This window comes from Pelophylax lessonae (assembly GCF_965119305.1).
Source record: "Pelophylax lessonae genome assembly, chromosome: 3".
Lineage (NCBI taxonomy): Eukaryota > Metazoa > Chordata > Amphibia > Anura > Ranidae > Pelophylax > Pelophylax lessonae.
In genome coordinates, this window is record NC_138770.1 from 553208642 (window position 1) to 553235760 (window position 27119).

The 27119-nt window shown below is 46.0% G+C and overlaps 2 protein-coding genes across 2 annotated transcripts in view; both read left to right on the plus strand.

Moving 5' to 3' along the window:
• Positions 1-27119, plus strand: part of HNRNPU (heterogeneous nuclear ribonucleoprotein U) — a 458517-nt gene that overhangs the window by 233886 nt on the left and 197512 nt on the right. The gene's annotated exons all lie outside the window — the stretch shown is intronic.
• The window catches only part of SPAST (spastin), a 118090-nt gene continuing 114555 nt past the window's right edge, over positions 23585-27119 (plus strand). The window contains exon 1 of the mRNA XM_082248942.1: positions 23585-24145. Coding sequence (XP_082105068.1) covers positions 23758-24145 — 388 coding nt within the window. The 5' untranslated portion in view covers positions 23585-23757. The remainder of the gene's footprint in view (positions 24146-27119) is intronic.

Consider the following 27119-nt stretch of genomic DNA (forward strand, 5'->3'; position numbering starts at 1 on the left):
GCAGCCTATCCATTGAAGTCTATTGAACCAAAAAATTTTAAAAAAGCACCGTTTTGGGTTTAAAAAAGTCCCTGACCCTTTCCAAAAACGCAGAGGCAAAAAATGCATTGATGTGAATGTGTTCCATAGGAGCCCATGTTAAAAAAAGTGCTGCATTTCTTCCAAAAGCAAAAAGCATGCAAAAACGCATTGGTGTAAATGGAGCCTTACCCTCCCTGGCAGTTTGATTATGTCAGACTTTTTGTGCTAAAAGCGGTACATTGTTATGCATGGAAATCTGTTGTTTTATATTTTAGGCCTGTAATTCTTAGGAATAACTCTCTTAAATCTGTCCAAACAAGAGTTTAGTAGACATCCCGGGTATGATAAAGGTTGAAACACGAAATCATAAATTATAATATAATAATAAATTTAATCAAATTCTTCATTGTTTTTGAAGTGGAGATATTTCATTATGAGGGAGAATCTGTACTCTGACATGACCGTGCCAAAGAATGGAGTGCAAGTAATGTATTGGTTGTCCAATACCAATTCTGCAGGGGTTTCCCCACCACTCTCTGAAGAATTATTAGGTCCAGAAATTTCCAAATGTCATCTTTGGTCACTGGATCCCACTTTCTGCATCATGCAAACTTCCGATGCGTAGCCAATTGTTGCTCTTTGTATCGGTTGGTTTCGGTAACTATTTTTTCAATAACCTCATCGGTCAGAAATAATTGTAGGTATGCCAAGGGGTTGTCATGGTCAACGTCAACTTTCATGTGGTCCAGTAAATGGGAATCTTGGGGGCGCAGCCTGATCCATACCGCAGTCAATAGAGCACCAAGTCCGCACATCGCTGAGCTCAGTCGCAGAATCGTCGCTGTCATCACTTTTAGTACCGGATGACGAATTTTCCCACTAATTAGTATCAGTTCTTCAAATAATTCTGATTCACTGTTGCTGTTTTGCAATTCGTCCAAAAGCACTTTTTAGCTAAAAGAAGGTTTTTTGGACGCCATGGACATTCTCAATTTTCCAGGCACAAAGTACCACAAAAAGTACAGGCAGAGCACTGGAAAAGCCAATAGGTGAAAACCTGTGGTGAAATGGCATGATACAAAGTTGTAATCCTAACAGATTACACTGTATCATGTCATTTTTTTTTTTTTTAATCTCCCGCCGGTTCCACCCCCCTGCGTCGCGGTGCTCACAGGGAAGGGAACCGGAAGAAGGTGCCAGCATCGACCGAGCACACAGCGGGAGGATGGCTGCAGAATGGCGGGGGAGGATGGCAGGGGATCACAGTGGAAGGTGAGTTTGATTGTGGGGTAATCCCGAGTGTGGCTCGGGGTTACCGCTTTTGGCACTGTATATTTAACTCCGAGCCACACTTGGGAATACCGCTAGGGAGGTTAATGCATTCTCTGTATTAAGGTAACAAACCTTCTGCATGCAGCTCCCCCTAGCGCCTGTTACTTCCCTGAGCCCAATCTGATCCAGCGATGTGCACGAGAGCAGAGATTTTCTCAGCACTCTGCCTTCACATAGAAGAGGAGGATCGGGGAGTGCACTGTACAAAACTGTTTTCCAGAGCAGGTAAGTATGACATGTTTGTTAGTTTTAAAATATAACATTTTACAAACACTTTGATATCATTTGAGATGGTTTAGATGCACACTGCTTTTTCCTGTTTGCGGGCTGTGAACAATATGCAGCTCCAATAACAGATGAATGCTACGCTTTGAGCATGCTGAACCCAAAAAAGGCCCTATCAAAAGAAAAAAAAACAAAAGAAATGAAAACATCATGTAGCACTGTCCCTGTAGGGCTTGCTGTGTGTTGACTTCTCAGGCCTCCGTCTGATTACCTGCAGACAGTTGCTGAGGGTTTTTCACTTATCCATACCTCCCAACTTTTTGAGATGGGAACGAGGGACACCTATTAGCAAAGGTATGTAGACATAGAACACACCCCCTGCCACGTCCCCTTAAAGGAGAATAATACAAAAATATTATTGGTTAATCCCACAAGTGCTTTTTTTTACCACTACTATTCCTTTATACTGGCTTTTGAAATTTACAAATTTGCTTGCTTTCGCTGGAGTCCAGCCTCCCTCCTGTGTTCTATAAAAGGGAAGAGGACCAGATTCCAAGGGCCCAGGGGGCTCTGGGGAACACTTGGAAAAGGAACGCTTGGGGAATCTATGCTAAAGACTTTCTGGGACCTATGGATTGCTGAATCACTGGAAGAACCCTGCAACCTGGACTTCTCTTAGAGCACCACCAAGAGACTTCACCTGTGCAGGTAACCTGGGGCAGCCACAGTTAGGTTCGGGTAGGAACAGAATGTTATTACATGTCATACATGTTGCCAAGTTTACAGTTAATGTTGTTTCATCTGCTCCAAGTCTGGTCTGAAGTTATTCCAAAGGGGTGCATGGGAGGTCTAGGCACAATACTAACGAACTTGGGTCTGTAACCATAATGTGGGATGTTTGCAACAACACTACAGTAGAGGTTCATGAGTAAATACGAGGAAAAACAGCAACCAGTTGTTGGTGTGGTACCTGATAGGTGACAGACTCTCTGGTAGCGAGGGGGTCAGTGCTTTGATTCTCTCCCTAGCCAGGGGCATAGCTAGAGCATTTGACACCCGGGCAGATCCCATATCTGGCATCCCTCTGGGGCAGATCCTAAACCTGCCCCCCCCCCCGGGCTGATCCTATATCTGGCACTCCCCTCCCTTGGGGTGGATCCTATACCGGGCAACTGCCCCGGGCAGATCCTACATCTAGCAGGGGGTGGAGGGTACTAGTCAGAGGGTAAGGGGTACTAGTCAGGGCATGGAGGGTACTAGTCAGGGGGTAGGGGGTACTAGTCAGAGGGTAGGGAGTACTAGTCAGGGGGTGGAGGGTACTAGTCAGGGGATGGATCGTACTGGTCAGGGGGTAGGGGGTACTAGATAATAGAAGGAAAAGCCACTCAGGTGCTGTGTCCGGACCCGGTGCCGGTCAGATCCGCCATCCAGGACCATGCGATTAAAAGTGTAAGACCGCACTCGGGGTAGATGAAAGCAATAATGTTCTTTATTCCTCGGAAAAGGTTAACGGACAGACAGTGTACAAGAACAGACGTGTCCAGACGGTTGACGCGTTTCACGACATAAACAGTCGCTTACTCATAACCACTTATGGTTATGAGTAAGCGACTGTTTATGTCGTAAAACGCGTCAACCGTCTGGACACGTCTGTTCTTGTACACTGTCTGTCCGTTAACCTTTTCTGAGGAATAAAGAACATTATTGCTTTCATCTACCCCGAGTGCGGTCTTACACTTTTAATCGCATGTTCCTGGTAGGGGGTACTAGTCAGGGGGTAGGGGGTACTAGTCAGGGGGTGGAGGGTACTAGTCAGGGGGTGGAGGATACTAGTCAGGGGGTGGAGTGTTCTAGTCAGGGGGTTAAGGGTACTAGTCTGATGGTGTAGGTACCAGTGTCGGTTTCAGGGGGTGGTAGATGGCTCCAGTCAGTACTCGATGTCCCTGGTCAGGCGGGGTGAGGACAGGAAGAGGGCTTCAGTCTCCAGTGATCACAGGTCTCCAGTAGCCCCATGGTCCGGGCTGTCAGTCTCATCTCTCGGCATGCCCAGGGCAGGTGATGTGCCCCTGCAAGCACAGGCGTGGTGGCAGAGGTGCCGCGCTGTGTCTGCTCTCCCCTCACTCCCATAGGATCCTTCTTCTTACTTCCTGACCTCATCCCCGCTCCAGTCTCTGCTCACCCCCAGCCCCGTATCGCTGGCGGGACCGACAGACAGCTGCTCCTCACAGTTCTCTCCGCCACCCTCCGTATCCAGGAAGTGAGTTACACCCCTTCCAGAGTGGATCCTATATCTGCCGACCTGACGACCCCCCCCCCATAATGTGTGGCACACGGGGCCGACTGCCCCCACTTTGGTACACTTTGGTACACCACTGTCCCTAGCTGTCCGTCTCCGCCAGTCAACAGGAGTGGACTAGCATTATAAAGATCTATGTCTGGTCACTTGGTACGGAAGAGTGAAGTGAGAGCATGAGGTCCGCACTATGTGCCCGGTGGGACCCTGTTCTGTTACTGGGAGTTAGCTAACAGAGGTACGCTGACTGGTAAAAGGCGCAGTGGATCAGCCTGCCCATCCGAATGCAACATATACAGTACATCAGGGAAGTTATAGAACATGACACGAGAAAGTTTATGCAAAAATGTAACTTGAGTATTGCACACATGTGGCTCATTATGGAGTTAGGATTCCGTCCTAATGTTTGATTTTTACATGGCAGCAGCTCCTGCCTGGTACCCAGGCTTTGGTGAGCACGCCTTAGGGCAAAGTACTATCCCACACCTGGGTTAGTGGCCCCGTTCAATGCCTGGTATAGTCTAAGAACCTATCCCAAGGGAAACCTCTCATACAACCTTTGCTTGGCGCGCAATGAGAGATGGAAACATGGAAGACATGACGAACCACCGGTCTACCCCCGTTACAAGGAGGTACAGGCAGACAGCTGTATTGAGTGTCTACAGGAGCCTAACATTGCACCCGCGATCTGCAATGCTGAGCAGACTCCATTGTAACAAAAATAATAATAAATCATTTTTTTTTTTAAATCAAAAAGGTTTTTATTGAACACATTACCAAAAAAGCATACACACTTTCCAATGTACAGCCAAGGCAAAAGTCTAAAACAAGCATAACAGAGTGCAATCAGCCCAGCATCTCCAGCTGCCGTCAAATCGTTCTAAGTTCATGGTCCCTTGCACCAGTGCCCACCCCCACCCACCAGTAATAAAGAAAAACAAGAACACTGCAGCGCCCAAGCATTTATCAGTACACGTCTCACCCAACAGAGAGTTAGTACAGTAGTCTAGACATCACAAGCTTCCCCCGGACTCAACCCAGGGGGCGACTATATTTTCTCAAATCTATGCGGACTGCCTCTATGCTGATAAATATACTTTTCCATAATCAATGTGTTACCCAGATGTGAAATCCAGGATGCCACCGAGGGTGGTACTGAGGACTTCCAACCCAGAAGGAGAAGCCTACGAGCTTGAAACAGAGCCCTAGATAATGCCACACGAGCCGGCTCCTCCAGAACCACCAATAAATAATTTTAACATTTAGTAAATATTAAGAATAATTATAATAATACCAGTAAATGCAATAAATAATAAATGAACTTAGCCACGAGGTGGCTAGGTGGCCACGAGGTGGTGATAATGATGTCATCTACCCCTTCTCTCTACTTCCTCCATTCAGAGAAAACCTTGTATCCATTGAAAACCATACCAGATGTTTTCTGAATGTCAGAGAAAAAGGAGTGAGCAATACCCTGTGTTCACTGTACAGGCAGCAAGTCTTTCTAGGAGTACAGGACAGTGCTGACTGTATGTAGCAAAGACTACTACAGTGAATTTCAGCATCCCCAGTGGCCTTCCAAAAGTAATTAACTTTCCAAATGAAAATATTTAAGATAAAACAAAGAGTAAATCTGTCATTTCTTTTTTGTTAGTAATTCTAATAAACCACAAGTAATAATCAAACTCTCTTATCCAGGATATTGTTAACGCTTGTCAAATTGTTCAAAAGCATACAAAGCTTTTGAACTATTTGACAATAGGGAATTTAATGTTCATTTATGCCAAGGGTGTATGCTTTTAAAAAATGCCAGACCACCAGGTTCCATGCAAATTTAAAGGTGTTGTCAAGAAAATTAGTGGGTGTCACTTTGCTACATATTTTTTGTGATTGATGTGGGCAAGATGGCTGTACTTAAATAATACAATAAATGTATAGCATATTTCTAAACAGAGCCTTAGAACTAAGGCCTCATGCATACAGCCAGAAAAAATGCCGCTTTTAAAAGACTTTTCTCTTTTTTTTTTTTTTTTTATGTCTCTGAGCACAGCTCTATTTTAGCCATTGTGTTGGTAGGTGCAGTCTGCACTCCCCACTGTATGTGGCACTCGATTAAAGCGGCAATACAGAGGGGGAAGGGGGTTTTGAGGAACTTGGTTCCTCAATGATTCTGTGGCCACCAGGGGAGCTGTCCATTTGAACACTTGTTCACTTGTGACCTTCACAGCCATCTTGGGTCAGGGCAGTGTCTATTTAGGACACTGGCTCCCGGGGCAACGAGTGCTTAGTGTAGTAAAAGGTTCCCCATCTGTTAGGGAGAGTGTTCAGAGGTAGGGAAAGGTTCAGGAGGAGTAGGGACAGTGCAGGGACTATGTCCTTTCTTGGTTTTAGGAAGCCTCCCATTTAGGTGTGGACCGGCCAGGTCGCATTCCCGCTCCTCGTTGCAGAATCTGTCGGCATAATTTCAAGCTAACACTCAGCTGCTACAGTTTCTTAAGTGGTTCCGGTGGGCTGTGCCTTCCCGCCAGGCCTAATTGTGCATTGTTGGGACTTTCTTAAGACGCTGTTCTCATTCACCTCCGACTCTTAGTGTGATCACTATTCATCGACACACTATGCTGCACCCTGCTCACAATTGTGTCCATTTACATTGTGGCGTTTACATTCATAGTTACATAGTTAGTCAAGTTGAAAAAAAACACAAGTCTATCTGGCTCAACCAATAACAAAAAAAAAAAAAACAGTAAAGAAAACCAAACCATACAATCACATATACAGTATATACTCGAGTTTAAGCCGAGATTTTCTGCACATTTTTTTGTGCTGAAAATGTCCCCCTCGGCTTATACTTGAGTCAACAAAAAAATGTCCCCGGCCGGCCCGACGTGCAGGAATCGCTTTCATTTTAAAAATGGCGCCGCGCGGCGCCAACGTGTCACCGCGCATTCACCCCCGTTGCTTGGGACAGGCCGTACACGTTCGGCTATTCCCGGGAATGGCCGAACGTATACAAGCTTTCCCGAGCAGCAGCGGCGCATGCCCAATGACGCGTCGGCGCCGGGCGGCGCCATTTTTAAAATAAAGCGCTTCTGGAACAGGTAAGTGAAACACAGCCGCACTACCTGCCATTATGCTGGGCTGCGGACATACTACAAGGGATGCAGTGCTGCAGGCATGGTACACCTGTACAATGCCCGCAGCACTGCATCTCCTGTAGTATGCCCACAGCCCCGCATTCTCTTGTACCATGCCCACAGCATTGTCCTGTACCATGCCCACAGCATTGTCTCCTGTACCATGCCCACAGCATTGTCCTGTACCATGCCCACAGCATTGTCTCCTGTACCATGCCCACAGCATTGTCTCCTGTACCGTGCCCACAGCATTGTCTCCTGTACCATGCTCACAGCATTGTCCTATACAATGCCCGCAGCACTGCATCTCCTGTAGTATGCCCGCAGCCCCGCATTCTCTTGTACCTTGCCCACAGCATTGTCCTGTACCATGCCCGCAGCACTGCATCTCCTGTAGTATGCCCGCAGCCCCGCATTCTCTTGTACCATGCCCACAGCATTGTCCTGTACCATGCCCACAGCATTGTCCTGTACCATGCCCGCAGCACTGCATCTCCTGTAGTATGCCCGTAGCCCCGCATTTTCTTGTACCATACCCACAGCATTGTCCTGTACCATGTCCACAGCATTGTCTCCTGTACCATGCCCACAGCATTGTCTCCTGTACCATGTCCACAGCATTGTCTCCTGTACCATGCTCACAGCATTGTCCTGTACCATGCCGGCAGCCCTGCATTGTCCTGTACCATGCCTGCAGCCCTGCATTGTCCTGTACTATGCCCGCAGCCCTGCATTGTCCTGTACCATGCCTGTAGCCCTGCATTATCCTGTACCATGCCTGCAGCTCTGCATTCTCCTGTACCATGCCCGCCGCCCTGCATTCTCACCCTAGGCTTATACAAGCTTTCCCGAGCAGCAGCGGCGCATGCGCAATGACGCGTCAGCGCCGGGCAGCGCCATTTTTAAAATAAAGCGCTTCGGGAACAGGTAAGTGAAACACAGCTGCACTACCTGCCATTATGCGGGGCTGAGGACATACTTGTAACGCTCCTGCGTTTTTGTAGTAGGCTGGATTTGCAGCTGCAGAATCTCCACTCAGTAGTCATGTAGAGATGTGTTGAATAACCAGATTCAACTCTCCAGACTCATCACTGTGGGCCTGTCAGCTTCAGCATACAGATATACACACTCAATAAGATGTTCCTGGAGTGATAGGATGTATATGATAGTATGAAGATGATGTGCTGAAGGGACAGGTGTGAACAGTGACAGAGATGGTAAGCACTTGATAGAAATGTTCAGGAGAGTATTAGTTGGTATTAGGTAGAATGCAGATAGGTTAGTAATCGAGTATGGTAACAGGTGGTAAGGACAGCAGATGACAAATACAGGATAGACTAACCCAGTGCAAGGATAGATGGTAGTAGACTCAAGAGCTAGCAATCTATGTAACAGTGCAGATGGTAGAATTAGTATGCATAGATAGTAACAGTCCTTATGTGCAGAGGTAGATAGTGTAAGTAAGGTTATGGAGGATTCCCCTGTGGGGTACTTATCACTAGTAAGTTAGTAGTAGAAGGGTCCAGTAGTAAGGGAGTGATCCAGTAGCGAGATACAGGGATCGGTAGCGAGGTTCCGGTCTGTTCCAAGTAAAAGAAAGTAGCTGGAGGTTCCGGCAGCAAGACAAGCTTGTAGCATGTGGACACATAGGCAGGTTGAACGAACAATGTGAGAGAGAACGCAGGCGGTTGAAATAGCCGCTCTGCGGCGCTCGGCGATGACGTCATTCGTCTTAAAGGTGTATGTGTACCACCTAATTAGAAAGGTGGGACGCATATTTGAAAAGAAAATAGAAAATAAGGGTACCAGAGGTACCAGATTCTTACAATACTACAAGGGATGCAGTGCTGCAGGCATGGTACACATGTACTCCTGTAGTATGCCCGCAGCCCCGCATTCTCTTGTACCATGCCCACAGCATTGTCCTGTACCATGCCCACAGCATTGTCTCCTGTACCATGCCCACAGCATTGTCTCCTGTACCATGCCCACAGCATTGTCTTCTGTACCATGCCCACAGCATTGTCCTGTACAATGCCCGCAGCACTGCATCTCCTGTAGTATGCCCGCAGCCCCGCATTCTCTTGTACCATGCCCACAGCATTGTCCTGTACCATGCCCACAGCATTGTCCTGTACCATGCCCACAGCATTGTCTCCTGTACCATGCCCACAGCATTGTCTCCTGTACCATGCCCACAGCATTGTCTCCTGTACCATGCCCACAGCATTGTCCTGTACCATTCCCACAGCATTGTCTCCTGTACCATGTCCACAGCATTGTCTCCTGTACCATGCCCACAGCATTGTCTCCTGTACCATGTCCACAGCATTGTCTCCTGTACCATGCTCACAGCATTGTCCTGTACCATGCCTGCAGCCCTGCATTGTCCTGTACTATGCCCGCAGCCCTGCATTGTCCTGTACCATGCCCGCAGCCCTGCATTCTCCGGTACCATGCCCGCCGCCCTGCATTCTCACCCTAGGCTTATACTCGAGTCAATCATTTTTCCCTTTTTTTTGTGGTAAAATTAGGGGCCTCGGCTTATACTCGGGTCAGCTTATACTCGAGTATATACGGTACACAATCCTATACCTGCAGTTGATCCAGTATTTTAGAGCAACGTTCAAAAATATTTAGAGAGGAGATTGCTGGTATAATTTAGGCACATATTAACATAAACGCACATTAACCGCTTGCCGACCCCACACCTCCTTTTTACTGTGGCAGTGTGGCTCTCCCAGGTAAACTGACGTAAGTTTACGTCAGTCGCGCTCCTGCAGCTCCCACCCCCCTCTCGTCAGTGGGGAAGCCGATGCACGGGGCAGGCGGCTCTGATTTCTGCCTGACACCCGTGATCGCTCCCCACTGAGAGAGAAGAACAGTCAGCTGTTGTAAACACAGCTGACCGTTCTTCTCCGTGGAATGATCACAGAGCCCCTGGGCTCTGGGATATACTCATGGGATATACTCAATAGTGATAAACATATATAGCTGGCAATGCGATCCCACTTTTTACAGGCAAAACACTTGCGAGCTGGCCTCCCTGCATTGGCCCTTCTCTGAGCATATTTGTAAAAAGTGGGGTCGCATTGCCAGCTATATATGTTTAACACAATTGAGTATATCCCATGTCTTGATGACCCAATCGGATGATCCATACCAGTGAACACAGGGCTACTTACCTGAAAGGATCTCACCCCTTGAGGGTAACCATGCTTTCTACCCCTGTGGGGATACAGAGTTCCGGTGAATGCGGGCTATATTGTGAGGGGAGCACTTAGTTTCCTCACCTGCACGTCCGAATTTGTATCACATCGAGAGCCACATTAATTTTCTGGGATTCCACATCAGCATCACCTTTTGGACTTTATACTAATATTTATTTAATCACTTCAGTCACCTTTCATCTAGCAATATTGCTGTCTAATAATTATTGCACCATTGTCTCTTGCTGCACCAGTCACTTTTATCATAATAGCATATGATATTACACCTATTGTTTACTATTGGTAATCACTTTGCACTTTAATATACCATTTAGATTTTTCTTACCTATTTTTTTACCAATTTATAACCAAACCTTATATTTCGCATGAAGTCACCTGGATTATATTTATATCAATTTCTATTAGGGTTTACCCACTAATTATTTCATCAACTGTGCACATTACATTCACTACCACCCCCCATACTGTATAGAGTTTATAGAGTTACAATTTCTCCCCATTTGCACTTTATGGCACTTTTACACTTTTGATGTATATAATTTTTTGATGTAAGATTAATTGTGTTTTTTACTCTGAATTTTTTACACTGTATAGTGCTCTGTCACAACAACGACATGGCAACGACATGGCAAATGAGGTTTAATGTGGAGAAGTGTAAGGTTTTGCACTTGGGGACCAAAAACATAAAAACACAATACACGTTAGGAGGGGAACCCTTGGGGGAATCAAAAATGGAGAAAGATCTGGGAGTCTTAGTTGATGATAGATTAGGCAACAGCATGCAATGCCAAGCGGCAGCTTCCAAAGCCAACAGAATATTAGCACGCATAAAGAAAGGGATGTATTCCAGAGATAAGACTATAATCCTTCCACTTTATAAAACTCTGGTCCGACCGCATCTGGAGTATTCTGTCCAGTTCTGGTCGCCAGTCCTCAGGAGGGATGTGTTGGAGCTGGAGAAAGTCCAGAGAAGGGCAACTAAACTGATTAGGGGGTTGGAGGACCTTACCTATGAAGAGCGGCTGCAATCGCTCGATTTATTTTCCCTGGAGAAAAGACGTCTGAGAGGGGACATGATAGCAATTTATAAATATCTTAATGGGGATCTCAGCTTAGAAGAAAAGCTGTTCATTCGAAGGAATTGCATGAGGACTCGAGGACATACAATGCGATTAGAGGAGAAGCGTTTTAACCTCAGGCAACGTGGGGGGTTCTTTACTGTTAGGGCTACAAGATTGTGGAATTGTCTACCACAAGAGGTGGTTTCTGCGGGTAGTATGGTGACTTTCAAAAGACTCTTAGACTTACATCTCAAGGATCAGGAGATTGAGGGCTATGTTAGATGATTACAGTCACACACACCTACACAGGTTGAACTGGATGGACTATTGTCTTTATTCAACCTCACCTACTATGTAACTATGTAACTATGTAACTATGTCATATCTGATTTACCCAGAATATTGTATTACCCCTCCTCCCCTTTCCCATTTCTTGTATATCTCTATTGAGCTATACATTGGAGGTAGGCAGCAGCCAGTCACATATATACATACCTTCATCCTTAGCGCAGATTTACCCCCCCTTTTCAATCCGCCTAATTTGTCCCTATTCACTAAAGTGACAGGCAACTTCCTCTTCTGGGTCAAACAGTGCTTGCCATTTCTCTGTGTTGCATTACAAATGTCTGAGTGTAACGTAATGAAAACAAACACATCTTTTCCAGCATAGTAAGCTCTGTTTATTACTATTATCTGCAAAGCACTAGACTGAGATGCATGGATTGTGGGATAGCACAGGGATGTCAAACTCAATTTAATCAAGGGCCGCATCAGCAATATGATTGCCCTCAAAAGGGCCGGTTGTATCTGTAAGACTTGATGTCCAGAGCATCCCCTACTCTTATATAAGACATCAAGAGCCTCCCCACCATCAGAAGTTGATTCCCCACCCTCCCATACATTACAGTGTACCACCCTTACCTTGTGCTGCTGCTGGGAAGAAGCTAGAGGCATTGCTGGAAAGCAGAAATCACAGGGTCTGGAGGAGGGCTGGAGCTCTCCTGCAGCTGCAGGAGAGGTGCGAGGGCTACATGAAAAGTCCTGCAGGGCTGGATTTGGCCCGTGGGCCTTGTGTTTGACACATGGGGGATAGTACAATCTTTCTTCATAGGAAGCATCTGCCCGTTAAAAGAGAAGCATGGCCAAAGCTTTTTTGGTCATGCTTCTCTTCTGCATACAGAAGTGCACTTATTCTGCACTACTGTCACCAAGAATCAGCCAATATATGTCAGCTGACATTACTGAGAAGCTCCAGTCTCTGTATGTATCCTGACAATAATGTTTGAATCCACCCAGTTGCCTGAGAAGCTGTTAGCTTAGCCTCTCAACGCGCTGCGGAGAGTCTGAGCCAGCCATTCCCACCCCCTCCAGAACCTGGAGCTCCAGTAAGCTCTGCGTGGCCAGAGCAGAGAGCGCGGTAAAAAAAATGTGCATTTACAATTTTTTTTTGAGCCTGGAAAGCATTGCACTAGCAATCAACAGATTGCTGTTACCATGCAGGTCTCCTGCAGACTGTCAGTGAGAGCGGTTTGTCCATACATCGTACGGCCAGTTTCACTCAACAAAATTGAACTTTTTCTTTAAAGCTGGCAGGGGACAGCTACAGAATGGACTCTAAAGGCTTTCCTTAGTGTAGGGAATGCTAAACACTACACTAACACTCACCTAATACTGCAGTGATATATAAAAAAATACTTCTTTTAGTACTCTCTGCCCGCCAGCAATTTGATAAACACAATATGAAATGGCAACAATGGAACATTTTTGTCAACTCGGAAAAGTTTCAATCTTTAATTCTAGAGCAAGATTCTGAAATTGAGGAAATGGGGAATTAGGGTGTTTTTTGTTAAAAAAAAAAAATGGATGAGAAAGATGGAGAGCAGTTGGGCCTTATGAGAGGCATGAAATATCTTTGTGTTTAATGTTTCTAAAGAAGAGGATCTTTTAGATAGGTTGTATAATGATACTTGTATTGTAAACTGCTTGATTGTATTTTAAAGAGTGCTTGTAATTTGTCCATTTAATAATAATAAAAATAAAATTTAAAAAAAAAATAAAATAAAATATTTATCTGCTCAGTTTTGAGTCTTTACTTGTTTGATATCTATTCACTCGACGCAACATCATCTTTGATATTTTACCAAAAAAGTTGGGTATTATATTGTGTTTGTGTGGCCTAAAATTCATTTTAGTTTATTTTTTCCTAAAAATTTGATAAAGGCCTGTGTGAATATCATGTGACATAAAAATTTTCAACAACCATCATGGCAGTCTCATGGTGGGCCTAACACTTTCCTCTCACTTTACATTCTCTTGGAGAAATCACTAGATCCTTGATGGGCTTTGAGGCATCAGATCCATGCTGACACTCCCTTCCCATGGTGTACAGTCTACTCACACACCCAAAGACTAAATCCCAGTCTATTTTGAACAATGAGAGACAGATCTCAACTTGACACACACAGACCACAACCCCAAAGCATTATTTATTTTTCCTTGTAATCCTGCACAAGTATGGAAATCCAGGAGACGAACTACAAGCTCCTATCCAGGTGGTACAGGACCCTGTCCCTACAAGCTCCTATCCAGGTAGTACAGGACCCTGTCCCTACAAGCTCCTATCCAGTTGGTACAGGACCCTGTCCCTACAAGCTCCTATCCAGGTGGTACAGGACCCTGTCCCTACAAGCTCCTATACAGGTAGTACAGGACCCTGTCCCTACAAGCTCCTATCCAGGTGGTACAGGACCCTGTCCCTACAAGCTCATATCCAGGTAGTACAGGACCCTGTCCCTACAAGCTCCTATCCAGGTAGTACAGGACCCTGCCCCTACAAGCTCCTATCCAGGTAGTACAGGACCCTGCCCCTACAAGCTCCTATCCAGGTAGTACAGGACCCTGTCCCTACAAGCTCCTATCCAGGTGGTACAGGACCCTGCCCCTACAAGCTCCTATCCAGGTAGTACAGGACCCTGTCCCTACAAGCTCCTATCCAGTTTGTACAGGACCCTGTCCCTACAAGCTCCTATCCAGGTGGTACAGGACCCTGTCCCTACAAGCTCCTATCCAGGTGGTACAGGACCCTGTCCCTACAAGCTCCTATCCAGGTGGTACAGGACCCTGCCCCTACAAGCTCCTATCCAGGTAGTACAGGACCCTGTCCCTACAAGCTCCTATCCAGTTTGTACAGGACCCTGTCCCTACAAGCTCCTATCCAGGTGGTACAGGACCCTGTCCCTACAAGCTCCTATCCAGGTGGTACAGGACCCTGTCCCTACAAGCTCCTATCCAGGTGGTACAGGACCCTGTCCCTACAAGCTCCTATCCAGGTAGTACAGGACCCTGTTCCTACAAGCTCCTATCCAGTTGGATTAGAGTCATCTCACAAAAATCCACATACAGTGGCCATTTTTCATTATCCGGCAGGTCCATTAACTATGTAACTATGTAACATTTCTGCCCTTTCTTCGGTTAAAAAAGAAGTTTGGGAGTTAAAGGGAAGTATGGGAATTTTTTTTTTTTTTTTAATCATTCTTACCTAGGTGGGTGTAACATCTGTACCCCACCGGCTCTAAGACTGAGATCCGAGCAATCAAACACCGCTGATCGCTCGGTTCTTAGAGCTCCGTGAGCAGAGAGCTGGTGTCTGTCAGTTACCTGCTCTCTGCTCTGTCCCCCCCATTCACTGGATCGCTGGGCTGTGGAGGGGCGGGAGCCACCGGCCCAGGCTCTCAGCGGCTCACTGAGAGGCTGAGTCGGGTGACGATCCAGGCAAGTGGGCGGATCCCGGATGTTTCCCGAGCCTGGATTGACTCTGTGAAGTCAGCCGACAGAGGGTTTCAGCCCGCCGTCCACTCAAAATTGTTCACAGGACTTCAAAATGAACTGCACTCCTGTGATCCACAGAAGTACAGCCAAAGCTTGTTTAAAAAAACAAAAACAAACCTAAATACACACCTAGATGGATGCAGCATTCTGAATGCTGCATCTTCCTCTGCAGCCTCCATTCACACCAACACATTTTTTCATGCTTTTTGCAGACATGCAGGACAATATTTTTAACAGAGGTTCCTATGGAAAACGTTCACATCAATGCATTTGTGTGCCTCTGTGTTTTTGGAAAGGGTCATGGACTTTTTTTAAACCCAAAATGCTGCTTTTTGTTTTTTGTTTCAGTAGACTTCACTGGAGAAGCAACAGAAAAGCATGAAGTGCATTTTTAGCACATTTTTAAAGCGTTTTGCATTATTTAATTTGCCCAATAACAAAATGGCCAAATAAAAACTATCAAACACACATTAAAAATGCGTGTCCATAAACACGAAAAGCACAGCAAAAAGAACTGCTGAATACCCCTGACTTCCCAGTGTCCTTACACAGATGGGTTTGGGAGTTGACCCTTAAACTGGGATTGACACATATTCATGCCTATGCCCCCCTCTGGCACAACCCCCACCTAGCTGAACTGTCCTCCCTTCCGGGTGCTGAACTCTGGGTGTCTAGAGGTGTGCTTTTCCTCCATCATGTCCTTTGTGGGGCTGGTGTGAGGTCTTTTTAGGGTGTTTTCACACTAGCACTTTTGGTGCGGACCCGGGTTCGATTGACGTCAGAATTCGGTTCTTTTTGATGATGTGAACACTGTTTTTGAACTCGGGTGCGCACCTGCGAACCGTACCTGAGTCCACTTAAAAAGGGTGGTCTGGGGTACGGTTCATGTGAACTCCAGTACGGTTCGCTTCTGATGAGAATGCAATCGTACCAAAGCAAGCAATTCTATCCATTTTGGGACCTTCTCATTTACAGCGGTTGCCAAGCAACATGAGTACGTGCCAGCTGCAGCTTGATGACACAAGTGTACCGCGGCGGTTCGGATACAAAAATCAAATGTGAACACAGTCCATCGGGGGCAGGGGGAGCAATCGAACTCGGGTTCGGACCAGGCAATCGCACCAAGTGTGAAAACACCCTTAACCACTTGCCGACCGCCGCACGACTATCTACGGCGGCGGTCAGCCCCTCACAGGCAAAGTGACGTAGGGCTACGTCACTAGCTTGTGAGGGTCTAGGGAGCCAGCGCGCGCCGCCGGAGGCCCGCTCCCGCGTGGTCACGGACCCCCCCCCGCGCGTGTGACCGGCGGACCCGATGTCCGCCGGCCACTCTGCGATCGGCGGGGGAGAGGGAGAAAGTCAGGCAGCTTGTGTAAACAAGCTGCCTGTCATTCTCCCCTCTGTATGAGAGATGATCATATGGATCTACTATGTAGATCCGTTGATCACTCTGCATACAGCTGAAGCCACAGCCAATCACAGTTAGAATCACGCCCCTAGGGACACACACAGCCCCTCCCTCTCAAATAAAGTTAACCCCTTCACTACCAGTGTATTTTTACAGTAACAGTGCATATATATAGCACTGATTACTGTAGAAATGTCACCGGTAACCCCAAAAGTGTCAAAAATGTCAGTCAAGGGTCCGATCTGTCCGCCGGAATGTCGCAGTACCGCAAAAAAAATCGCAGATCGCCGCCATTACGCGTTAAAAAAAAAAACAACAAAAATGACAAAAATCTTTCCCTTAGTTAGTAAACGCAATAACTTTTGCGCAAACCAATCAAAATACGCTTTTTGCAATTTTTTTACCAAACATAGGTAGCATAAAACAAATTGGCCGAAAATGTTAAAAATTTTTGATTTTTACATTATTTTGGGGGGGGGATTTCATATAAAAAAATGTGAAAAATATTGCTTGTGGGGTTAGGTACCTCAGGCCTAAAAATTGGTGGGACTTTATGGGCAAGGTATAGATAGTAAAAATGAGTACAATACTTAGTAAAAGTAAATTTTGTTTACTGTATGTAAAATCATATATATATACAGTATACAATGGTAATAGTGAGGGGTTGTAGACCCCTGAGTGAGAAGGGTGAGGAAAATAATAGAATGGTGACAGTGTGTAAATAGTGACTTGGTAAGATAGGAAGTTTCTCTATTTCGTTTAAGAGAGTTTTCCTCTTTTGCGTCCCAACGCGTTTCGGCTCGCTCCTGGAGCCTTTTTCAAGGGTGTAAGTCACATAATATTCCTGAAATAGTCAGATAGATACTCTCAGTTACATATTGGTGATACCTATTGGTTGGTATATCAAGCAATGGTATCTCCAGACAATATTGTTACATACATTTTGTTTTGCCGCGAGTAGAGATGGAGTTCCCTCTAGAAACAGCGAGAGCGTGAGCCTTATAAGCCTGCAAGGTATTAAGTGAGTTTAGGAAATCATATTTGTATCGACCAGTACTGAGTGTTATTGGGGTTAAACTTACTGGCTATGTGGTAGGTCTCGGTGCCCAGGATTGCCCGATGGGACATACAGAAAGGTCCCATTCAGGTGATGCTGGGGTGTCTTGCTGGGTTGTACTCCAGATTGAAATAGTATATCCAGTCAGGGAAAATCTCTGAAAGAATGATTTGAGGAGTTAAATTCAGTGTGTGGGAATTTTTAGTGCAACCGGCATATATAGACCCTTTCAAAGGCTAGTACCTTATGGGTTCCTTGCTTGCGTTGAGGTCGGGCATCTGATTGTATGCCTGTTGGAGCCTGTTGGATGGTGTGCTCCGATCTGCAGGAATGCATGGGTATGATGTGTTGTATGTTATATGATTATAATAATATATATATAAAATATATATGTAATAAAAAATGAAAAAAATGAAAAAAATATAATAAAAGATGGACGGTAGAGTGGTATAGGCCACTTGTGCTTGTTGTATTATTATATTTTGGGATAATATGTATGTATAGCCATCTATGGGCTTTGAAAGTTCTGGCTATGTATTAGCCACTTCTTACATTAGTATATATTGGAGCATCTATTAGTGCATCTTTGTGGTGATTAGTACCTCAATTTAAGCGACTGTGTGTCGCTGAATGCATTGCAATTCCTGGTACAGAGTCAGTAAAAGTGTGAAGGAGTTTGCTTGATTAGTTGAGCCCAATATATATCCGGTAAGATTCCATCATATACTAGAAAGTGTGTGTATTGGTGACTGTAAAATATATATATATATATATATATATATATATATATATATATATATATATATATATATATGCAAGACCAGAAGGTATCCCCACAGTAGGAGTACAAAATCCAGTGTGCAAAATTGTAACTATTTTATTGCTGTTGTATGTTTAAACAATGCTGGCTTGTTGGGGCAAGTAACTCACTTTTGACAAATGCAGGAATGTGTCTCCAATGTGCGGGCTCGTAGCGGCTCCTGGGTGCTTCTCTCCTCTCAGCCTGTGTGAGATTGAGAGGACCCGATGCTCCCCGGCCTTTTAACGAGGCTCGCGCATGCGCAGATCGCGCCGCACGTTCCTCTCGCTGATTCCCTTCAGCTGACGTTAGGCTGTGGGGCGCGTGCGCGAGTTGCGCGCGCAACCTCACCTACGTCATCCGGGATATCAGCTGGCGGCCGCCGACAAGGTAAGGCGTGCTTCCACTGGTGTGGGAGGGGGCGTGATGACGAAGCCTCATCGCTTCTGTGTGCCCCGGTCGGCCAGATAGGCGGTGACAGGGGCTTACCTTGTCGGGTGTTTGTAGTGGGTAATCATGTCATAACTATGCAGCTCACATGAAAAGATACATAATACAAAACTGGCATGTAATTAAATAAATACTTCAAGTAAACATATGTAATCTCTGTAGTGGTCTCATATAAAAGAAGTATTAACAGCAGTGTGCAATTGGATCTGAATATCAATGGGATAACAGATGTTCTGGGAAGGGGATATATATATACCCCGGGATGGTTACCCGTATACTAATCGGATTGGAGGTTGGGAAGGCCTGTGCCCGACATACTTGGACCATTGGGGGGTATAATGATGGATATTTTTGTGGGGGGGGGGGGGGAAAGGGGAAAAATATAGGAGAATAGGAGATATGGAGCCTGACGGCGAAATAAGACAGTGGTGTTGATAGCCCACCTGTGTGTCTAGGGCTGGGGTTTGGACTGTGGGCAGGAAAAGGGGGAGGAGTCAGGGCATCGATCGGAAAATCAACGATCGTGGAGTTTCGAAGTGAAGATGTAAAATCATGTAAAAATGATGAAGCGTATGATAGAAAAAATTGATAGAAAAATGACCCAGGTTTCAGTTGTCTCAGTCCGTTTTCCCAGAAGAGAAACCCTCTAGGAACGGTCTATAACTTTCTGCTTCATTTAGTCCTGGTGGTGTGGTGGCCTTGAGGCGTTGAATCCACCTCATCTCAAGTTGTAATAGGGTCTTGTTCCAATCACCCCCCCTCCTGGGGATGTGTACCCTTTCCAGGGCCATGAAGGTTACATTCGGCATTCTATGGGCATGTTTATAGGCCACATGACGTCCTAAAGGTAAATAGAAATTGCATAACTCCATGCTGTTCATATGCTGGTTTACTCTTTTACCAAATTCTTGCTTTGTTTTGCCAAAGTAAAAAGCATTGCAGTCGCATCTCATTAAATATACGATGCCCTTAGTGTGGCAATTCGCATAGTGTTTGGGTTCAAAAGACTCTCCATTTGGTAAGGTGGTTTTTATGCATTTTTTTATTACTCTGCAGTTGTCGCATGTTCCACATGGATAGGTCCCCCTGACTTTGCATGGGTCCTTGCGATTTCCTTCACAAAATTCACTTCTGATTAGGTCGTTTTTGATTGCTCCTGCTTTCCTGTATGTGACTGGTGGCTTCTCGGTGATAAATCTTTTTACAGTTGGATCCTCGTTGAGGATGGCCCAGAGTTTCTTTAGGATGTTGCTTATTTTATTATGTTCGTTCGTATATCTCATAATGAGTCTAGTCTTGTGTTCTTTTGGTTCTGGGTCCTTGTTCTTTTTCTTAAGTGAAAAATATTGCTATTTTTGCAAAATTTATGCTCTTTTTTTGTTTATAGCGCGTGATCAAAAAAATCGCACAGGTGATCAAATACCACCAAAAGAAAGCTCTGTTTGTGGGAAAAAAAGGACGCCAAATTCGTTTAGGTACAGCGTCGCACGACCGCGCAATTGTCCGTTAAAGTCACGCAGTGCCGAATCGCAAAATACCCCCTGGTCAGGAAGGGGGTAAAATCTTCCGGCGCTTAAGTGGTTAATCTCTGCAAGATGAATTAGACTTGCCGCCTTACATACTTTTCAGATATCTTCAGTTACGGCATGCACTTCAGACTCAGTTCCCAGTTCAATTCCCTGCCACGATCAACATACCTGTCCTGGCTATCATTATGGGGGACGACTCGACCAAACTGATATCAGCCATTTATCTTGAGATACGATCCAAGACTTTACAGGGTGGTGGAGGGAATGTGGGGGAAAATTGGAGGGTGATGTTGGTCACCTTCACGAGACAGACTGGGACGCCATTCTCAACAGCTCTAAATTGTCCTCTCCAAAACTCTTGGATCGGTTGACACAACTGTACATATAACATAGGTCCTACCTAACCCCTCTTAGGATCTCCAAATATCGGGTGGCTATGGATCCCCACTGCCCCAGGTGTCGTACACAACCTGCCACCTTTCTGCATTTACTGTGGCCCTGTCTGGCTATTCAACCCTTCTGGCTACAAATAATCACGTTTTTGCACGATCACATGGGCTCCCCACTTCAGCTAGACCCCAAGATTTGTATCCTTGGTCTCTTCCCTGATGACGCTACTGATATATTTCTGACCACACTTCTCAACGAAACACTCTTTCAAGCCCGTAAGCTCATAGCAAGACGGTGGATGCGTGCACAACCCCCTACTTTACAGGCCTGGCTGTCAGAAGTCAACGCTACCCTCCCATACAAAAAGCTGATTTACCGTCATAGAGGTTGCCCTACCAAATATGACAAGGTTTGGGGACGGTGGCTGGACAGCTCTCTCACACGTGCTGACTAAACTCTGAAGGGTATCCCTGGGGATCTTGGGAGCGAAGGCTGTTGGGCGATGCCTGTATTTCTGCGAAGGATGGCCCACGGGGGTTCTTCTTTTGATTTTAAGCCTTGTAGCTCCTTTTTTCTTATATGTATGCTACTTTCACTTTTTCTCCTGTATTCCATATGTGTTGGATGAATCAGTGTAATTGCTGCTGTTATTTTTTTGAAGCCTTAGTGTCCATTAACACTACCGCGACTTGTCAGGCGACTGGTCAGCCTGACAAGTCGCGGTCCATGCAGTGCTATGGGAACCGTTCTAATAGGAGCGACTAAAGTCGCTCCGACTTAGAAAGTAGTTCCTGTACTACTTCGGGGCGACTTGCATTGACATTCATTATACGAAGTCTGTGCAAGTCGCGCCAAAGTCGGGGTGCACGCGACTTCACAGGTCGCCCTCGAAGTCGTGCCCCGGTAGTGTGAACCAGCACTTACCACGTACTCTGCTTCCATTTGTTTTGAAATATGTTATACCATGTTCTGTTTTCTTCACGATAAACTTTGTTTTGAAAGTCAAAAAGCACTGCTGAAACGCTCAAAAGCAACATGCATAGGTGTTATTTCAAACCTAAGACTAATGCTGGCCATACACTAGCCAAAAGATTGTTAGAAAATCTGTCATTTGGTCCGATCGTTCATTTTTCGTCCAGTTAATGGGCACAAATAGAAAATGGTTTTTAACTTTTCAGAGCCAAAAAAATCAAGGAACAGTTAGTAAAATTCTGCCAAACGAACGATAAATTGAAAGGTTAATCGCTTGCCGACCGCCGCATGACTATTTACTGCGGCGGTCAGCCCCTCACAGGCAAAGCGACGTAGGTCTACGTCGCTAGCATGTGAGGGTCTCGGGAGCGAGTGCGCGCCGCCGGAGGCGCGCTCCCACTCGGTCACGGACCCCCCCCGCGCGTGTGACCGGCGGACCCGATCGTCCGCCGGTCACTGGCGATCTTCGGTGGAGAGGGAGAAAGGCAGGCGGCTAATGTAAACAAAGCCGCTTGTCATTCTCGCCTGTGTAGGAATAGTGATCATACGGTTCTACTATGTAGGACCGTTGATCACTGTTCCTACACCTCAAGCCACAGCCAATCACAGTTAGAATCACGCCCCTAGGGACACACATAACCCCTCCCTTTAAAAAAAAGTTAACCCCTTCACTGCCAGTATAATTTTACAGTAACAGTGCATATTTATAGCACTAATTACTGTAGTAATGTCAATGGTAACCCCAAAAGTGTAAAAAATGTCAGTCAAGGGTCCGATCTGTCCGCCGCAATGTCGCAGTACCGCAAAAAAAAAAAATTGCAGATCGCTGCCATTACGTGTTAAAAAAAAAACAACAAAAATGACAAAAATCTTTCCCTTTGTTAGTAAATGCGATAACTTTTGAACTTTTGCGCAAACCAATCAAAATACGCTTTTTGCGATTTTTTTTACCAAACATATGTAGCATATGTAGCATAAAACAAATTGGCCGAAAATGTTAAAAAATTTAGATTTTTACTTTTTTTTTTGGGGGGAATTTCATATAAAAAATGTGAAAAATATTGTTATTTTTGCAAAATTGACGCTCTTTTTTTGTTTATAGCGCATGATCAAAAAAATCGCAGAGGTGATCAAATACCACCAAAAGAAAGCTCTGTTTGTAGGAAAAAAAGGACGTCAAATTCATTTAGGTACAGCGTCGCACAACCGCGCAATTGTCCGTTAAAGTCACGTAGTGCCAAATCGCAAAATAGGCCCTGGTCAGGAAGGGGGTAAAATCTTCCGGGGCTTAAGTGGTTAAAGTGTTTCTCGGCCAAACTGTTTGCACTAGGCATATGTGACAAACTTAACGAAAAACATCAATTGAACGATTTATCGTTCGAAATTCGGTCATTACATGATGGCACGATCGTCTGCTCTCACGGACGATTTTTCACTTTTTTCGAAAATGAGTTTGAACGATTTTCGGCTAGTGTATGGCAAGCTGTCAGTCACCGGCTCTGTACGCTGGGGCGCTGGGCTGTGGGGGGGGGCGGCAGCAGCGCTCTGAGAGGCTGAGCCAACTGCCACTCCAGGAATCTGGTTATTAAAGTCTGGATGGATCTCTCCAGAGGGTGGTCCGGCTGAGTGACGTGAGCTGACAGCGGACTTTTGCCTGCTGTTGGCTTAATAGGGTCCCAGGAGTGTAGAACTAACTGCACTCCTGTGACCCCCTAGAAGTGGGGCCAAAAAAGCTTTAGCTGTACTTCTCCTTTAATGGGCGGAGAAATGACTGCTCTGCGACCATTCAGATGTTGTACATCCTCCGGGACTGGTACAAGCTTGGCAGCAGTCAATAACATTGCGCGTATCCAATCCTGACTAGAGGACCATTCCACGTGACGGGAAAACACTGGAAATCTCGCGGGGTGAGCGGGAGCGTCTGTCAAGCTGTGGCGGAGTGGGCGGGGCCTGGGCGCTGTCAGATGCAGTAGGCGGGGCAGTCGGGCACCGTGCCCGGTGTTATGGCGGCGGCTGTGGGTTCTGTGAATGAATTCTCCGGGCGGAAAAGGGAAAAAGAAGAATCCGGCGACCACAACGGCAGATACCGGTCCCGGGCCCCCAGCTCGCTCGGAGACTTCGCTGCATAAGCGGAACGTGTACGTGTTCTCGTACCCTCTGCTTGCCGTCTTCTCTCTGCTTCGTTTCCTCGCCTTCCAGCTCGGCTTGCTGTTCGCCTGGTGCTGTGAGCGGCTCTCCCGCAGAGTCATGGCAGACAAGAAGAACGCTGCGGCCCTCAGTGAGCTGGGCGCTCCCTCTGTCAGGACGGCCGCTGCTCAGGACAGGCCGGGCAATGAGCCTGAGGTGGTACGGGCCTTTCACCAGCAGGCCTTCCACTACATCTCCATGGCACTGCGCATCGATGAGCAGGAGAAAGGTAAGCAATGTGCTGCACTAGTCCGCTGTCTGTGTACAATACTGGGACAATGGATGTGCACAGTACAGGGACAATGGATGTGCCCGACGTCATATGTGTCTGGGATGACAGGCGTGTGTCTGTGTACACAGGGCTTCCACATAAACAATTGGACTGACCATGCCAGACCAGGTGTACACAACACAAGGCCTCCAGATGATCAGATGACCATGCCATGCCAGACCAGACCAGGTGTACACAGGGCCTCCAGATGAACAATTGGGCTGACTGTGCCATGCCAGAGCAGGTGTGCACAGGGTTTCCAAATAAACAATTGGGCTGACCAAGTGCACATAGGGGCCTCCAGATGAACAATTGGGCTGACCATGCTATGCCTGACCAGTCGCACATAGGGCCTCCAGGTGAACAATTGGGCTGATCATGTCATGCCTGGCCAGGTGTTCACAAGGCCTTCAAATAAACAGTTGAGCTGACCGTGCCATGCCTTACCAGGTGCACATAGGGCCTCCAAATAAACAATTGGGCTGACTATGCTTTGCCTGACCAAGTGCACATAGGGCCTCCAAATGAACAATTGGACTGACTATGCTATGCCTGACCAGGTGCACATAGGGCCTCCAGATGAACAATTGGGCTGACTATGTTATGCCTGACCAGGTGCACATAGGGCAGATAAACAATTAGGCTGATCATGCCATGCCTGACCAGGTGTTGACAAGGCCTTCAACTAAACAATTGGGCTGACCCTGCCATGCCTGACCAGGTTTAGACAGGGCCTTCAAATTAACAATTGGGCTGACTGTGCCATACCTGACCAGGTGCACCAAGCGCCTCCAGATGAGCAGTTGGGTTGACGGTGCCATGCCAGATCAGGTGTGCACAGGGTTTCCAAATGAACAATCGGGCTGTCCGTGGCATTCCTGACCAGATGCACATAGGAACTCCAAATGAATGATTGGGCCTACTTACTGTGCTATGCCTGACCGGGTGCACATAGGGCCTTCAGATAAACAATTGTGCTGACTCTGCCATGCCTGACAAGATGTAGACAGGGCCTTCAAATGAACAATTGGGCTAACTGTGCCATGCTTGACCAGGTGCACATAACTCCTCCAAATGGGTGACCATGGCATAGCATGGTCAGCCCAATTGTTTATTTGGAAACCCTGTGTACACCTGCTCAGGCATGGCATTGTCAGCCCAATTGTTCATCTGGAGGCCCTGTGTACACCTGGTCTGGCATGGCATGGGCTGACTGTGCCATACCTGACCAGGTGCACCAAGCGCCTCCAGATGAGCAGTTGGGCTGACCATGCCATGCCTGATCAGGTGTACACAGGGTTTCCAAATCAACGATCGGGTTGTCGGTGGCATTCCTGACCAGTTGCATATAGGACCTTCAAATTAACGATTGGGCTTGCTGTGCTATGCCTGACCGGGTGCACATAGGGCCTTCAGATGAACAATTGGGCTGATGGGGCCATGCCTGACCAGGTGTAGACAGGGCCTTCAGATGAACAATTGGGCTGACCGTGCCATGCCCGATCAGGTGTGCACAGGGTTTCCAAATGAATGGTTGGGCTGACTGTGCTGACCAGGTGTACATAGGACCTCCAAATGAACAATTGGGCTGATTAGGTGTATACAGGGCTATCAAATGAACACATTGACTGTACACCTGGTCTGGCACGGCCAGCCCAATTTTTTTATTCACACTGCTACCGACACTTCCATCTTTGCCTGGTCTTCCTTCTGGGTTCATGTCCTCTGGCACGTAAATGACTGAGCCACGAGGAGGTCATTCCCATAAATGCATGCGGGAGTCACCATTTTGGCACGACGTTGTGCCATCACGGCATATTCGGTGTACTGCGCATGCGCCACTGATGTCATCAGTTTGAGCCATTGACAATATTTACTAAACGGCTCAGATTTAGGCACTTGCCAAGATACCTACAGGTAAGGCTTATAAGCTTAACTGAATAAAAGTTTAAATAAATTACATTTTTGTTTTTGGTTTCATGCCACTTTAATTTTGCAGGAGTTGTAATTAAAAAACAAATGAACAAGTAGCTAATTAAAAAAAAAAAATAACATGAGAATGTATTTTTGCATTAATAAAATTAAGCACCTAAAGTAAAAAGTCAGAACTAGTGCCAGGGTGCCTAGGCATTTTACCTGTCAGTGGAAAGAATTCTAACATGCTTGCAACTATCTACATAAACCTGTATAAAATGTCCCCTTTCCTAGAGAGGAAAAACCAGCTGGTGTCATGCCCTTGCTTTTGATTTGTGTGCTCATGTCCCATACAAATGACAAGAAATGTACGTCCAGTCAATCAGGTCCTGCGCCATCACCCCAAAAAAGCTAGCTAAAAAATACTGTGAAGAAACCAAAGGGCTATATCGGTGCTGGACAACCCGCTCTGAGAGACAAAACGGACTAGTTTGTATATAAAAAAATATATATTTTATTCATAACCATACTAATAAAATATCATACAACAGTAGTACACTAAAGACATGACAAAAACATGTGTAGATCTCTAAGTTCCACCCTACCCTACCAAGCCCCACACAGGTGCACAAAGGTCAAGGCACAAGGTTAGGGTATCTAATGCATTTAGTCTATATGGCTTCTTCAGGGAATGATGGGTGTAGAGGATTCACAATGTCAAAATACTGAAAAGAAAGAAAAAAATAAATATATTTGTTTTTTCTTTCTTTTTAATTTTCAGTATTTTGACATTGTGAATCCTCTACACCCATCATTCCCTGAAGAAGCCATATAGACTTAATGCATTGGATACCCTAACCTTGTGCCATTACGCATCTCCTTTGTGCACCTGTGTGGGGCTTGGTAGGGTAGGGTGGAACTTAAAGGTCTACACATGTTTTTGTCATGTCTTTACTGTACTACTGTCCTATGATATTCTATTAGTATTGTTATGAATAAAATATATTTTTTCTATACA